The following is an 18,219-nucleotide window of genomic DNA, read 5'->3' on the forward strand; positions in this document are numbered from 1 at the left end:
AGACAGATTTGTGAACAATATTTGAGAGAAATAGGCCTTTTGTGTACATAGAAAAAGTCTTAGATCTTTGAGTTTAAGTGTTGCGTTTATAATTCACACACATGTGTGTATATATATATATATATATATATGAAGTATATATAAAGTGAATATTCAGCTAAACACATTATTTTGAGTTTGTTTTATTCTTAATAGTCTATCATGATCATTACATTTTACTAAAAACTCAAAGGTTTTGACTGACATGAGTGCAGGTAAATGATGCCGGAATGTTTATTTTTTGGGTGAACAAACACAATCACACAGAAAGCAGTCTGATTTGTGTCGAGCTGAAGGTCTGACCTGCGGCGCTGCTCGACTGCCAGCTCTTGGCAGCGGCTGGAGGGACTCCGTTGCCCTGCCTCGGGGCTCCAGCGACCGCTTTGCTCATGGTTTTGACTGAAGACGTGGCATTAGAACTGGGCTGAAGCTCCTCTGTGGCCTCGCTGGAGTGAGAGACAGAGAGAAAGTGACTTGCAGCGCTGCTAGACCACAAAACAAACACTCAAACATGCATCAGAAATCTCTGAGAGCAGATAGTGTTTCTACATTCAGCCTAGGGGTGTGCGATATATATCGTCTGCGATAATATTGTAATAGTTGTTTTAACAATGTGCTATTTGACAAGAGTATATTGCAAAAACCAAACAAAACACACCTACAGAGTGCACACTTACATTATGTGATGAAGTCTAGTAGGTTAGACTAGTGCGCGTGCGAATTTAGAGTATGTTCTTTCACTGCATGATTCAGTCTAATAAAATGCATTTAGAATGAGTTAATCAATAATATAGTTATATAGTTAATCAATAACCAAAAGTCAGCATGATTACAAATGTGATATTGATTTTATACAACAGTTCAATAAACATATAGTTCATAGACACCATATTGCCTGTTTTTGCGCCATTTCGGCAACAAAAATAATTCCAAACACAGCCACAGCACTGTTTTGTGTCTCTGAGCAACATGACGGTCTTTCGTTCCTGAATGAATCAACCATTTAAATGATTCAGTTCAATCGCAATGACTCACTTATTAACAGTGACTTGCTGCCACCTACTGGTGGTTTTAATTTAACATTTAAAGTATCTTTTTTTTATATATATATAATTTCAAATAAAATCAGTATTCAACGTTTTATGTTTAAAATATCAAGACATTATTCATGCACATGTAACTGCAGGTTAAAGCACCGCATGCCCCTCAGAGCTGTATTAAACAGTGTGTAAATGCATCTAAACGCCACTTCAGATGCAGCTTCTGTGTTTCCTCTGCATTGCAAAGATGAATTTTATTGATACTGAGCGCCACTTCAGATGCAGCTTCTGTTTTTCCTCTGCATTGCAAAGATGAATTTTATTGATACTGAGTTTATTTGTTTGGTAACAGCCCAAATGTCTTATTATTCTAATTGACTGTAAATGTAAGAATTTGACTCAAAAGATGATGCACACTTTTAGAAAAATGGCTTTATAAAAGGTAAAAATGCCCATAAACTGTAAAAATCAATTCAAACATATTGAAAAAGATTTATTTCTATCACCATCACACAGAATATGAAGAATATCAAAAACTGTAGGAGTCAGCTGTCCAAGATACCAGCACAATAACACTCTCAGCAAAATATTATCTAATTATCATTATCGATAAAACCCAGAAAATATTGAGATTTTTTGTGTCAGCGTCGCACACCCCTAACTCAGCCTGATTCATTAGCACGTCGTTTACTGTCATGCATAAGCAGATTTTCAGGCAAACGTGCGGTCCGACTGCAGGATGGAGGAGGTTTAACACCGAACCGGATCGTTGATTGATAAACCAGAAACAGCATCAGGCTGAGCGTGTGAGAGCTCCACACCCATCCATATCATCTAATTATCATTATCGATAAAATCCCAGAAAATATTGGGATTTTTTGTGTCAACGTCGCACACCCCTAACTCAGCCTGATTCATTAGCACGTCGTTTACTGTCATGCATAAGCAGATTTTCAGGCAAACGTGCGGTCCGACTGCAGGATGGAGGAGGTTTAACACCGAACCGGATCGTTGATTGATAAACCAGAAACAGCATCAGGCTGAGCGTGTGAGAGCTCCACACCCATCCAGAGCCATACAGGAGAAGATCTGGCTCAAATATGAGCAGACTGATCAAATACGAGCGCTCCCAGATGGTTTGTTAATGAACTAAACCAGTGCCAACTAAAAAACAGAGCTGCTGAGATTTCCTGTCGACAACATGTCCGGGTCACACTTCACCCCACAGTGAGAATAAAAACTAATTATACTTTGCTTTTAATAACAATCATCATTTTATTTCCTTTCTCACTATATCTGGCTTCAATTAGAAGCTGGTTAATACTTAAATAATCTTTTTATTGCATTGCTTTGTATTATGATCCATCCAGTGTTATTTTACTTTATATATTGTTTTTTTGTTGTTGTTGTTGTTGCATAACATAATATTTTTCTTGTGAACATATAAGTAAAAAGACATTTTATGTACCTTATGCAAGCAAATGCTTTGTAAGAAAAAGTTAAGTAATACTTTTTTATGTTTTTAAGAAAAAAAAAATCTGTGATGTGAATGAAAAATTAGACTATTTGGCAAGATGTTTAATTGTCATGAAATGAATGTATTCTATGTAATCCAATTTTTATTGTTTTAAATGGCTCAAACATAATGGTTTTAAAATGTAAAATACTATACATTACACTAGCACTTGATGTACTGCATTTAATATATGCTAATTTAAATTAAATGTATTACAGTATTTTTTTGTTTTATTACAGTAATGAAAGCATAATCAGAATAACCACTGAGGATAATAAATATGATAATATGGTAAGGAGAATTTAAGGAGTAAATGTGTTTAATTATTGTGAAATTAAATGTGTAAATGCATTTTAAATATTTTAAATATATATATATCTTTTATTATACATATTTTTAATATTAGATAATAAATGTGTTTAATTGTCATTAATGCAAAATGTAAAAATATTATAGATATTTTAATTACAAAAACATATGTAACATACATATTATATAAATTACAAAAATATTTATTATGGTAATGTAGTTTTTACTAATTATATATAATTTTTAGTTTCACAGGTCAGTACCACTCAAGCAGCCTCATAAAAATTATACAATAATTAATCAAATAGTAATAAACGTTCAATAAAAAAAGTATTGTCATGTTTTCAGATTTATATATAGATATATATACAGATATAGATAAATGGTTTCTCGCAAAATACTGTGGTTACACCATCTGTTACTTGTCTGTGGTGTTGCATCAAGTGCAAACATGCAGCCTAATAGAGCAGCAGAAGCACAGAAACGCAGGAGGATGCTGGGATGGCAGAGGTCACAGGGCACATATGCATTGAGCAGCTGGTAACATGCGTGAAGCACAGCACCGCCAGCAGGTGAGCGTCATCTCACACACTCGCTGCAAAATTAATTTTACCCACGGAAAGCCACCATACGGCCACATTAGAGCTCTTTAATCTTTATTGATCACCACGTGGAGTCTGTTTGAAGCTAAAACACACAGCCTTCTGAAAATTAGTCTAATAAACAAATAAAAGCAGACAAATGCACCCATTATTACAGAACATAATGTTACATTCATGTGATGTAATTACATCTTACATAATTTTTTGGTAGAAGTAAAAGTGGGCGGTTGCTATATGCATTTATCTGATACAAGAAAAAGTCAAATGCTGAAATATTATTACAATTTAAACTAGCTGTTTTCTATGTGAATATCTGTTAAACTGTAATTTATTTCTGTGATTTTCAGCATCATTACTCCAGTCTTCAGTGCCACATGATCTTCAGAAATCATAATAATATGCTGCTTTGCAGCTCAATTAGTGTCAATTATTCTAACTTTTCCACAAAACATGGCTTTCACAAAAATATTGGGCAGCACAACTGTTTTCAATATTGATAATAATCAGAAATGTTTCTTGAGCAGCAAATCAGCATATTAGAATGATTTCTGAAGATCATGTGACACTGAAGACTGGAGTAATGATGCTGAAAATCACAGAAATAAATTACAGTTTAACAGATATTCATGTAGAAAACTGCTATTTGAAATTTTTACTATATACACAGTATATAAAGTGTTAGAGGTTTCCTCATCACTAGCAGCACTATTTCTAGTGACGATGGACTGAACTTTACTAAAGCGGTGAAATCCAATGCAGTTCTGCCACCTACTGTCCACTAACAGAACTGCAGCAGTCTTTCACAGCCTGTGGCAAATGATGAAGGTGCATTAAAGTGAATAGACACATTAATATATAATCAGCCCTCAGGTTTCTCTCCTCCTCACATCTCTACATTACACAGAGCTTTGATTCAAACACATTTATTTTTTTTCAGTGTGTCGTTCAGTTTTGTAGGCTCCCGAGGACAAATGTGACGATAAAAAATGGATTGAAAAACTGAATCGAGACAGAAACAGAGAGAGGGATATGTGGCCAGGAGGTGCAATCTTATCTATTATTTATCTCCAATAAATAAATATTAGAAATGTCCAGATCTTCTGTCACAGATGGGTGTTGTGTGTCAGTGTCTAACGGCTCTATAAAGGTTTGTGTGTCTGTCATGTCACATAATCTCATATAAAAAAAAATCTCAAAATTCATTTTAAATGACTGAACCGACCCTGAGTTTCATTAGTGCTGCTTTAAGGTTTTCGGTGTAGTGACTAGTGCTGGGGAAAATTACTTTTAAAAGTAATGCATTACAATGTTGCGTTACTCCATAAAAAAGTAACTAATTACGGTACTTAGTTACTTTTTATGGAAAGTAATGCGTTACGTTACTTTTGTGTTACTTTTTAAATTTACGTAACTTGCGTTACTTGTAATGCGTTACCCCCAACACTATACAGATACAGCTCCATCTACAATTAACAATTATTATTATTATTAAATAAAACATATTACATATAATACAAAAAAAAACTAATAATAAAATGTTAATAAATAACTGCATTTACTATTATTATTATTATTAAATTATATTTTAAAAAACATAAACGTGCAGTCACACACACATCATAAGTTGTGAATAATTGCATTTTTTGTTATTGAAATTAGTCTCTTCTGCTCACCAAAGCTGCATTTATTTGATCAAAATACAATAAAATGGTAAAATATTATTAACATTTAAAGCAGCTGTTTTCTGTGTGAATATCTGTTAAACAGTAATTGATTTCTGTGATGCGCAGCTGAATTTTCAGCATCATTACTCCAGTCTTCAGTGTCACATGATCTTCAGAAATCATTCTAATATGCTGATTTGCTGCTCAAGAAACATTCCTGATTATTATCAATGTTGAAAACAGTTGTGCTGCACAATATTTTTGTGGAAACTGATGCATTTTATTTTTCAGGATTCACAGATGAATAGAAAGTTCAAAAGAACAGCATTTATTAGAAATAGAAATATTTTCTAACATTATAAATGTCTTTACTGTCAACTTTTGATAAATTTAATGCATCCTTGATTAATTTCTTACTTCCTTAAGACTTACTAGAGTGTAAATAAGTATGTGAATGCTTCCTGGAAACATAGAATTGTTAATAGAATCAGAATTATGTTCCTCTGGGAGTTTGATCCTATCAGTCACTTCTAAATCACTTCTGTCCCATTTCAACAGTCAGAGTTCAGGAAGAAAAGAAAACAGAGGAAAGAAGAGACACATCAGATGCAGAAATATGACAGAAAAGCTTTATTGGAAGATTCAGAGAGAAACACTGCAGCATCAGAGCCGCGAAATAAAGTACAGACAGCAGATGATCAGAGAAAGGTTTATATGTGTGACAGAAGAACAGCAGGAAGAAACACAGCTGATAAAAGTCATGCAAAGAAGAACAGACCATCATACAAATCTAACATCCTTCAGCCAAAACCCTGATGACTCTCACACACACACACACACACACACACTGTACACACCACTGATCTATAATAGAGATCTGGATTGCTCATGACGACATATCTGTATTCCCTAGTATTCCTATACATTCTGTTGAATTAATAGGAAATCGTATGGTTTTAACTCTTTCCCCGCCATTGACGAGTTATCTCGTCTTTTAGAAGAAAACGCATGTTATTCTTTATTTTGGTGTATTGCATATTCAAATATTCATACAGCAAAATATACTGGAGGCCATCAAATTGTAGTGAAAATCATCAAAAGCGCTGGCGGTGGCTGGCAACTTTTTTCAAAAATGCTGGCGGGGAAAGAGTTAATAAGAAAACATCACCTAACAAGTCAGCATTTTTTTTATCTGAAGTATTCCTGTACATTCTTACAATGCAAACGTCCTAAACATGAAGTTATTTGTTTAATGTCGGGAATTTCCCCTGCTTATTAAAAACTTATGTTCATATACATTAGTAGCGATGAACATGATAAACATTAGACGGACAAGATCCTCAACACATGCATTACAAATGACAAAGTGCTCATTCTGAAATCTGAATAAAGGTTTATGCTTTGTATGCCTTGTACAGTTATTCACTAATTTTGTTAGGTGTGTGTTTTTATTCGTACACTAGGCTAACTGCAAATGTTTCAACAATGATTTCGTTAACAGCATTCATTTTGAAGCACGTAATGAGTTAAACGTTGGTTAAATTATTAAATTTAACACATAACATTTTACATGGAAACGGTAGTAAAACGCCAAAATCTTGAAGAGTCTGAAATAGATGTTGCTCGATCAGGACATTAAAAATATACACATCACAACTTATTCAGAGAAAAAACGGTGACTATATACGATACGGACTTAAAGACATAAAGCTTTATTTCCGAGACGATGCATCATAAGCTTTGAATTACAATAAAACAATGTAACAGAGGCTTGTATTTTATTTTTCATTGTATATTCGAATCAATTTCAGATAGTAATACCAGATATATGTTAATGTTTAATAATTCCTGCATAATTACGTGCATAAAGAAATATATTTGGTGTTGGATCAGTTACCGGTGTTGGCATATATCGCTTATCCTGCCCAAAAAGACTGTAAACATTGCAGATAACATCTGAAGTAAAAATTAATATACATACACAACATAAAAATTAATCCCGTGTGGCTGACACGCTTCAAATCGGGTGATTTTAGGTCGGTGTTTTGGCTGTCAGTCAATGCTGCACTCTTAAAAATAAAGGTGCTTAAAAGCTTCTTCACAGCGATGCCACAGAAGAACCATTTTTGGTTCCACAAAGAAGCATTCAGTCAAGAACCATCTCTTTCTTACCTTTTTATAATCTGAAGAACCTTCTTTCGCCACAAAGAAGCTTTTGTGAAACAGAAAGGTTCTTCAGATGTTAAAGGTTCTTTATGGAACCATTTAGAGAAGAGGCTTCATTACGCTGAATAAACAGCTTTTTTAGAGGAAACGGCTTATCATTTAATGAATTGACAGCCTATCTGCTAATCTTCAACATGTTTTACACTAAACTAGGATGACCATACGTCCTCTTTTCCCTGGACATGTCCTCTTTTTGGACCGGAAAATGCGTCCGGCCAGGGTTTCTAAATCGCCCAAAATATCCGGGACTCGGATTTTGCTTTCTACAGTCGTCATACATTCATTGTGTGCATTTTTGTAATAAAGGACTGTCTTCTTGATCCCGATTCTTGACTCCTGCAGCTCGTGTGGATGCAGGGTTGCCAAATCTGTATTTTTTTCCCACATAATTAAGCTACTTTTAAACCATGGGTGGGTTGATTTTCTCCCATGGGTTAAATGTTTGAAATATTGCATAAATTACATTTGACTGAAATGCTTGTATTGAAACATTTCGCACTCTACCTATGATAAAACTGTGCAAGATGTTAAGTTTTGTGAAGGATGGCCACTGGTAAGAAGCCTTTTAGCTGTGTGTATGATCAATCTGCATACGGGAGACTGTAAAATATATATTTTAGGTATAGGTAGGATTTATACATTATCTGAAAGCTGAATAAATAAACTTTCCATTGATGTATGGTTTGTTAGGATAGGACAATATTTGGCTGAGATACAACTATTTGAAAATCTGGAATCTGAGGGTGCAAAAAAATCAAAATATTGAGAAAATCATCTTTAAAGTTGTCCAAATGAAGTTCTTAGCAATGCATATTACTAATCAAACATTAAGTTTTGATTTATTTACGGTAAGAAACTAGCTAAATATCTTCATGGAACATGATCTTTACTTAATATCCTAATGATTTTTGGCATAAAAGAAAAATCAATAATTTTTACTCATACAATGTATTGTTGGCTATTGCTACAAATATACCCCAGCGACTTAACACTGCTTTTGTGCTCCAGGGACACATATGGGATATGGTCATTGCACTACTTTGGGGCTTTTTAACCGCCGTCAAAAATTGAATTATTTGTAGAGTTTACACAGAAAGAAATGCAGTTTTATAAGAGAAGTCACTGACTTTTTGCGACAGCTTACGGCATTCTCATTCATTCCTATGGGATCCGTAAACGGCGACTGAGTGTTGCACAACTCTGACTGAAATTCATTGACGTCAAGGCTGTAATGTGATTCGTTATTAAGGCACATGTGATCCAAGTTAGCCGTAACGCTTTCTCCAATAGTAAGTAATACAGACCCTCTCATCTCCCTATAGTAAGACAATCGGCAGTCAGCAGTTTAGAACGCAGTGAGCAATCCAGTCATTATATAGATCAGTGGTACACACACACACACACACACTTGCTCGCGGGTCACATGACCGTGCCGCTGTGATTGACAGGTGTGGGCGGGTCTACTGCACGTTTAGCACGCAGGCCGAGACCCCGTGATGCCAGTCTCTCAGCTTGTTGTACTGAGGCCGGACCAGCTCTGGGTCCACTCTGGTCACCCTGACGGTCGATGGCACAGAGACAGACGGGAAATACAGCCGTTAGAGGAAAGCAGACAGCAGAAGGACAGTGAACGAGTAATAAACCTCAGCACAGGCACACAAGTGTTGAAAACAGCTAATAGATCAGGACGTATTGATCAGGACTATTAGCTGATATTTGTCCTTATAAAGATCACTATCAGCTGATAACTGTTTCTGATCGACTACATGTGTCAGATCCAGCAACAACAACAGATAAACATCTTGCAGCTTCAAAATTACATTTGCGTAAATATTGAAGTTTTATCATTTAAACCAGTGAATTAAAAAAGTGAATATGATATATCTCATTATATAATACTTTACATAAATAGTGTGTGTGTTCATTTTTATTTCATATGATTGGTAAACAATTAATATTATATAAACGTCAATATATATATAATAATATATCATTTTTATTTAATATGATTGGTAAACAACTAATATTACAACACATAAACATTTATAATTATTCAATAATTCACATTGTTTTTAAATGACAAACATTATATTATTTTAAATATTATATTATTTTAAACACAATTTCAGCCTTATTTCGATATAAGCACTTTTGCATTTATATATATATATATATATATAATTTGTATTATGAAATACAGATAATTCATTCATAATTTTATTATATAATCATTTATATCAAAATATTGTTATTTGTTTTTCATTAATATAATTTTTGTAACCAATTTATATTACTTCAAATTATAGAACAGTATTATTTTAGAACATGTGCGTTCAGAAAACAGCCCCGATTACCCACGATCCCATTTGATTCCTAGCAATTTCCTTGAATGCCAGGAAGGTTTAAGCACAGACTGATCAGACAGAAGATTATGAACAATCAGACAGAGCAACATCAGATATGATGAGAACGACAGCAGAACTTACTTCTTCCCCGGCCGGTTCTCCTGAGCTTGCTCTAGAGGAGAGAAGTGAGAAATACTTTCAGCTTGAGCTGTGAAGCTGATAGGAGTGTAAATGAAGGGCTGAATGAGTGTGTACCGTTCTCTGTGCCGGTGATCTGCGCCAGGATGCGGAAGGAGCGCGACTGAGACGTGCCGGTGCGCGGATGCCAGTCCTCCGTGTCCTCGATCACACGCTTCTTACTGGCATCACTGAGAGCTGAGACGTGATTCTCCTCTGGCTCCAGCATGGGCTTACGAGCGGTTCTGAGACACACACACACACACACACACACAGACACAGACACAATGTACAATGTGCTTTCCAGAAATACAATCAGTTAACAGCAAGTCAGCAAGATATTGTGATATGAATTTTGCTTCAAATAGACTACAAAAGCAACTTATAAACAATAATAACAAATAAATAAATCCAAAATAATTTAATAAATAAGTAAATAACACATCCTTGTTTATAATACTTTGTGGGGTCCTTTAGTTGGACATCTTAAACATTTTCTGAAGACAGTAGGTTTCCTTCAGAAATACAGTGATATAAAAACACCCGCACCGGGTTTTGACTTTGACACGCAGTGCTTCCCACACATAGACTTTGCTTGGGTGGGCCGCCCAAGTATATATGGAGAAACATTTTTGCTTTTATTATTTTTATCCTCATGCTTTTTTTTTTATCCGCCCAAAATAATGAAACCATCCGCGATCGATTAACTAGTGGAAAATCTTCCCTCGCCCTACACATTTCGTATCTGCTCGTTCTGTGTGCGCGAGAACTGCGCTGCAGAGACGTGGCAGATATTTCACAGACACAGGGCTCGACATGGTAAAACAAACATCTTAATGATCATTTTAAGTCGCCTTATTTTGGGGATCGAAAAACATAAATCGCGATACAGCCTATCGCTTATTAAACTTCAAAATTATTTCATTAAAAAAAAAAGAGCGCTGCACGTTGCAGTGTCACAAGGCGGCGCTGTTGCACGTTCAACAGGCTCGCGCTTCAGACTGCTTCAAAGTGATTCTCAATCAATGAACAGAGCACATTTATGCCAAGCAATTGCTTATGAACTCAAGTTTAGAATTATGACAATGTCTACTTTATGACCTTTATATAATATGTTTTAGACGGTTGTAAGAATGCATATTTTCTCTCTCATCTGAAGGATCAGCCCGCAATAGTGTAGACATTTCAAAATAAGAGTCCTTGTTTTTTTCGGGCTTGTTTATAATTAAAAGTCACACGTTAAGTTTTTTTATTCTGGGCATTATTGGTATTTTAGTTACACAATTAATTGTATTTAATTTAATATAATTTCCATTTCATTCATAGTAAACTACAGGTGCATTTCAATAAATTAGAATGTCGTGGAAAAGTTAATTTATTTCAGTAATTCAACTCAAATTGTGAAACTCGTGTATTAAATTGAATTACTGAAATAAATGAACTTTTTCACGACATTCTAATTTATTGAGATGCACCTGTATAGTAGTTTCTGGCTGGGATGCTTCCACACAGGAAGAAAAGGCTAAGAACATTATTTGACACATATTATTCAATATATAGATTTTACTACTGTATATATATAAAACACTTGACCCTCTATCACTTGCACTCTCTGTTCATTTTGTAACTGCTTATTTTCTTCAAAAACAAAACAAAACTCTAACACTAGCTTTCTATATTCTTTTTTTATTCTATCTACTTGTTTTCTTTGTATATGTGTGTATATGTATATATACAGTGGGTACGGAAAGTATTCAGACCCCCTTATTTTTTAAATGTCTATAGAGTTTTTTTTTATTAATTTTTATTTTAGTTTTAGTTTTATTCATTTTAGTAGATCCAGTTCAAATATTTCCAGTTATATATAAATATATAGTTTTTTTCCTTTTTATTTTACTAAAATAAGAACTAAAATAAGTTTAAGCTTTTTTTCATTTCATTTTATTTCAGTTAATGTTTATTTAATTTTAAGTAATGAACATGTTTTGTATGGCTTTAGTTTACTATAACAACCCTAAAAAGTTGCACCAAATAGAATTGCAAAATTAAATTTAGATTTTTAAAAAATATATTTTTAATTTTTCAAACAGATCATCCTTTTTTAATTCCATTTTAATTCAATTTTAGTCTAATTTTAATGAGCTCAAAATGCAGAATGCATCATGAATCTGATTTTGTTTGGTCAATGTCAACTATCACCACTAGATGGCTCCACTCTCTCATGAGTTTAACTAGCTGACCTGCGCTGGTCTTCCTGATGAACTTGTTCTCTGGGAATCTGCTCTGTAACAATACATGCGAAGGTCAATGTCACTGCTATTTATACGCTCACTGCCGGGAATAAACACGGACACGCTGACTGACATGAGCAAACCCTCTGACACAATGGAAACAGCTTCAGGAGCTCTAGAGTCTGAGAAAGAGATGATTGTGAGTGTGTTTGCTGGGTTAGCGATGATGGCAGAACACTACAGCATCTAGTACACTAACTTTGTCATTGGCTCCTCCTGTAGGGACACAGAGAGAGAGAGAGTGAGACATCTGAAGCGCTTCTGAACACCATCAGACCTCATGCAGAAACTCACACACATGCACTTCTGACAGAAACACAAGAGACTCGTGTTCACAAACATGCGGACAGTAAACTAACACCAGTGCTAATGATACACCGACTCGCCCTCTCAAAACTTGATCTGAAGAAAAACATCCTTGTAGTAATTTGACTAGAGACAAGCAAAATTGTAAAAGATGAGCATTTTCGGAAAATATATCTAGGATGAACTGCTTTGTTGTATTGCTTATCTAAGCCACTTTAGATAAAATCATCTGCTAAATAAATAAAATAAAAATAAAAGTACACCTATTTTTAAGTCACTTTAAATAAAAACATCTAATAAATGAGTGAACATATCATAAAAAAAACATTAATTTTATCTATTTTTAAGTCACTTTAAAAGCATCTGCTAAATGACTAAAAATAAAATAAAAATATTATATCTATTTTTGGCACTGAATAAAAGCGTCTGCTAAATAAATTAAAATAAAATAAAAATTACATTTATTTTTAAGTCACTTTAGATAAAATAATCTGCTAAATAAATGCAATACAATAAAAATATGAACAATTACATCTATTTTTGAGTCACGTTGAATAAATCATCTACTAAATGAATAAAAATAAAAGAAAAATTACATCTATTTTTAAGTCCCTCTGAATAATAGTATCTGCTAAATGAAAATAAGTGTAAAAAAATGGCATGTATTGTTAAGTCGCTGTAAATAAAACCATCTGATAAATAAATAACTAAAATAGCTAACTAAATAAACATTTTATTACAAAATAGTAAATTAATACACATCTAAAATAAGCCTTATTATCTTAAACAATTTTTCTTCAAAACTAAATGCATCTTATTTTAAGTATGTTTAAAAATGTATACTGAAAAATTAAGACAAAAATATACAGTACATAAAATATATATATATTTTTTTTTTGGCAATGCCTGCTTACACACTGCTATATCTATCAGCGTTTGCGTTCATGCGGTCAAGTTTCAGGCTTCACACACGCATGCTATGACTTCATCAGTGCAAACACACACACACACACACACACACACACACACACACACACACACACACACACACAAATAAAGAATTCTCCTGTTGAGTGTGAATATAAACTGTTTGGCGTTGTTGGTGAACAATCTAAAACTATGTGAAAATGTGAAAAGTGTGTTTTAAGAGCGTTTAGATAAAAGCATCTGCTAAATGCATAAATGTAAGACACTACTTTTTCTAACAGATTAAGGGTCGAAAGTGTCCATAGTTGAAGAAACCCCGATATATGTACTTTCCCTGTGCAGGATTGTCACACTATTTATAGTACAGGGTCTTACAGTATTATGCATGGTAGTTATCTAAATGCCCTCGCATGCATTTTCAGAATGTTGAGAGTTCCGGAATCTCCTTAACTCTGATTGGAAAGACCAGTCTAATATTAACCTGTCATTCATGGAAATACAGTCTACACAGCAGAGACGCATTACTATCAATAGCACTGGCTAAGTCTGTTTGATAACACATGTTTGGGAGCTATACAGGAGTGATAACTTACCTGTGTTTTCTCAGCCAGATCCATCCTTCTCTTCACCTCAGCATCCAGCTTTTCTTTGAGGTTGTTATTCTCCGTCATGAGCTTCTGAATTCGATTCTGTTTGAGGAAAAATGCACTGATATGAAAATGTTTGTTACATTTTGACAGGGCAAAAATACAAGAAAGGAAAAGTGAGCAGGAAACACGGATGTTGTGTGGAGAATTTTAGCTCTTGGTCACCGCCTTACAGATAATGTGTCCTCTGATTCCTTCAGTGTTGCATTGAGAGTCTGCATTTCCTTTTCATGGGACTGTCTCAGTTCTGAGAAAGTCAAGACAGAGCAGAATATATCAGAGCATGAGAGGTAATATTGATGTCTTTAAACATTAAAGTAACAAGTGCAACATTTACACACACTTTTGTTGAATTTTTGTGTTTTATGAGGAGTCTCCATAGACATGATATTTTATCTACTGTACAAACTTTATATTTTATCCATTAACACTACTCCTAAACCTAACAGACATAATTTGGTATAATTTATAAACCATTTTCCTAATACGGACTTAAACTTTGTCCCCACAATGTCCAACATTTTCTGGTAAATAGAGACTACTACATAGGGACATTGCATAGACTTCTACGGTTTAACCTAATCTAACATAAACATTATTATTTTTTTTTTCCACTTTTATTTACTTTAATACAGTTTTCACAAATGAGGACGTTCCCAAAAGAAGGTTTAGGGAGATTTTCATGTTTAGCTTACTTCTGGATACAAATTTGTCCACAAAATATGGTTCAGTATATTTTATGTGTAGACACACAGAGACAGACACAGACACAGACAGAGACACACAGACAGAGACAGAGACACAGACACACACACACACACACACACACACACACAGACAGAGACAGAGACACAGACAGACACACACACACACACACACACAGACAGAGACAGAGACACAGACAGACACACACACACACACACACACAGACAGAGACAGAGACACAGACAGACACACACACACACACACACACAGACAGAGACAGAGACACAGACAGACACACACACACACACACACACAGACAGAGACAGAGACACAGACAGACACACACACACACACACACACAGACAGAGACAGAGACACAGACAGACACACACACACACACACACACAGACAGAGACAGAGACACAGACAGACACACACACACACACACACACAGACAGAGACAGAGACACAGACAGACACACACACACACACACACACAGACAGAGACAGAGACACAGACAGACACACACACACACACACACACAGACAGAGACAGAGACACAGACAGACACACACACACACACACACACAGACAGAGACAGAGACACAGACAGACACACACACACACACACACACAGACAGAGACAGAGACACAGACAGACACACACACACACACACACACAGACAGAGACAGAGACACAGACAGACACACACACACACACACACACAGACAGAGACAGAGACACAGACAGACACACACACACACACACACACAGACAGAGACAGAGACACAGACAGACACACACACACACACACACACAGACAGAGACAGAGACACAGACAGACACACACACACACACACACACAGACAGAGACAGAGACACAGACAGACACACACACACACACACACACACAGACACACAGACACACAGACACACACACAGACACAGACACAGAAATCACATCTTGTGTCCAGCTTTCATGTGTGTTTGAAACAAACTCCCAGTGTTTTCAGATCAGTCCATAAACGCAGCACACAGGACCCAACGGTCCTTTCCCTCCATCAGCGAGTTAATGAGGTTAATTTGAGTGAGAACACGAGTCAAAACTCACTCCGGCTGCTTCTCCCGAGATACTAATTGGTTGAGTCAGTAAACGTAGCTGGAAACTCAAGCAGAGAATTTGACAAACATTCCTGCCGAGGCTGACGTCTATACACATAGTAAATGAGAAGCAGCAACCAGACGCCGGAAACACAGACGTCACGTCTACATTCACTCACTGCACACCAAACACAGGCCTTCACAAACTACAGCCTATAATTAACTCATAAAGATTCCAAATGAAAATAAATAATTTTAAAATAAAAACAAATCAAAATAAAACACTTACTACTAAAGTGCATCATAAAATGTAAAATGAATTTATGAATTAATAATAAACATTTTAAATAAAAAATAGAACAGTATGTAAATAAATCATACAAATTAAAATAAATACATTTTAAAATAGAAACAAATAAAAATAAAATATTTAATATTAATTTGATTATAAAAAAAGTAAAATTAAAATAATTTTAATAATAATAATAAAACTAAGTAAATAATTAATCAAAATTAAATATTAAAATAAATAATTATTAAATAAAAAAATATCAAAACACTATCAAGTAATTAAATCATTAACAATGCCAAATTAAAATAAATATTTTTTTAAATAAAAATAATGTGATTAGATCATAAAAATTTACAATTAAATAATTGTAAAATAAAAACAAATCAAAATAAAACACTTAAAATGAAATTATAATAAACGATTTTAAAATAAAAACAATCAAAAGAAAACACTAATAATGAATAATTACTAATAAAATAAATAAATTAAAAAACAATCAAAATAAAACACTTACTACCAAAGTAAATAAATTATAACAATAAATTAACAAATTTAAAATAAAAACAAACTGAAATAAAAAATACTAATGAAGTAACTAAATCATAAAAACCTAAAAACTAAATTAAACTACTAAAATAATTACTGTACTAATAATGCAACCAATTAATAAACAAATTAAATAATAAATGTTAAAATAAAATAGATACAATGCCAAATTATACACTTACTAAAAAAATATATTTTTTTAATTTATCTGCATGTCATGCGACTATTAACCAAACATCAGAGAACCATGAACATGCGAACGTGTTGTTTAATTATTTATGTATTAGCTTACGATCTCAGGGGGGCTTCAGGTTAATATTTGAGTCTAAGAGGTTTGTTTGGGAATCTCTGGTCTTTGGGATGATGGGACAGAAAGCACCACACCAGTTTACAATAACAGCCGTCAGCAGACAAGTTTCCAAACACCAAACGCATGTGTTTACTGTCAGACAGAAGCTTAGCTTTAACCACTCACTGATGTTTCCAATCAGACGGGAACATCATGTTCCTACGACACAACAGACTACAGCATAGTTATCCCAAAAATTACAAATCTGTTATTATTCACGGTTTTATTATGTTGTTCCAAACCCATATGACTTTCTCTCTTCTCTCTAAAAACACAATAAAACACTTACTAATAAGTAACTAAACCATAAAAATGTAAAACTGAAAAATAATTGTAAAATATATATTTAAAAAAATGGAACTGAAAAATAATTGTAAAATATATATTTAAAAAAATGGAAATAAAACACTGGCTAACAATTATTAAAATGTTTTAAATAAAATTAAAATTAAAAAAACACTTGCTAATAAGTAATGAAATAATAAAAAGGTAAAACTGAAAAATAATTGTAAAAAAAAAATAAATATCTAAACAAAACACTTAGTAATAAGTAATTGAATCATAAAAATGTCAAACTGAACAATAATTGCAAAATATATATTTTAAAAAATGGAAATAAAACACTGGCTAACAATTATTAAAAATGTAATTAAATTAAAATTAAATAAAAAAAACTTGCTAATAAGTAATTAAATAAGAAAAAAATGTCAAACTGAAAAATAATTGTAAAATATATATTTAAAAAAATGGAAATAAAACACTGGCTAACAATTATTAAAAAAAAATGTAATAAAATTTAAATAAAATCTAATAAATAAAATCAATTCAAAATAAAAAACACGTGCTAATAAGTAATTCAATAATAAAAAGGTAGAACTGAAAAACAATTTGAAAAAAAAAAAAATCTAAAAACACTTACTAATAGGTAATTGAATCATAAAAATGTAAAACTGAAAAAATACTTTTACAGTAGTCTAAATACAACACTTGGTAATAAATAACAATTATTAAAAAAAAATGTAATAAAATTTAAATAAAATCTAATAAATAAAATCAATTCAAAATAAAAAACACGTGCTAATAAGTAATTCAATAATAAAAAGGTAGAACTGAAAAATAATTTGAAAAAAAAAAA

General features: G+C 33.4%; 1 protein-coding gene across 1 annotated transcript in view; it reads right to left on the reverse strand.

The window, feature by feature from the left end:
- The window catches only part of LOC107654391 (PDZ and LIM domain protein 5-like), a 64,857-nt gene that overhangs the window by 36,527 nt on the left and 10,111 nt on the right, over nucleotides 1-18,219 (reverse strand). Inside the window, exons 4-6 of the mRNA XM_016441440.1 lie at nucleotides 9,997-10,163; nucleotides 9,883-9,913; nucleotides 343-485 (exon numbers count right to left, since the gene is read on the reverse strand). Of these exons, the coding sequence (XP_016296926.1) occupies nucleotides 343-485; nucleotides 9,883-9,913; nucleotides 9,997-10,163 (341 nt within the window). The remainder of the gene's footprint in view (nucleotides 1-342; nucleotides 486-9,882; nucleotides 9,914-9,996; nucleotides 10,164-18,219) is intronic.

This window comes from Sinocyclocheilus anshuiensis, unplaced genomic scaffold (assembly GCF_001515605.1).
Source record: "Sinocyclocheilus anshuiensis isolate Anshui unplaced genomic scaffold, SAMN03320099.WGS_v1.1 scaffold2443, whole genome shotgun sequence".
In the NCBI taxonomy this organism is placed as follows: domain Eukaryota; kingdom Metazoa; phylum Chordata; class Actinopteri; order Cypriniformes; family Cyprinidae; genus Sinocyclocheilus; species Sinocyclocheilus anshuiensis.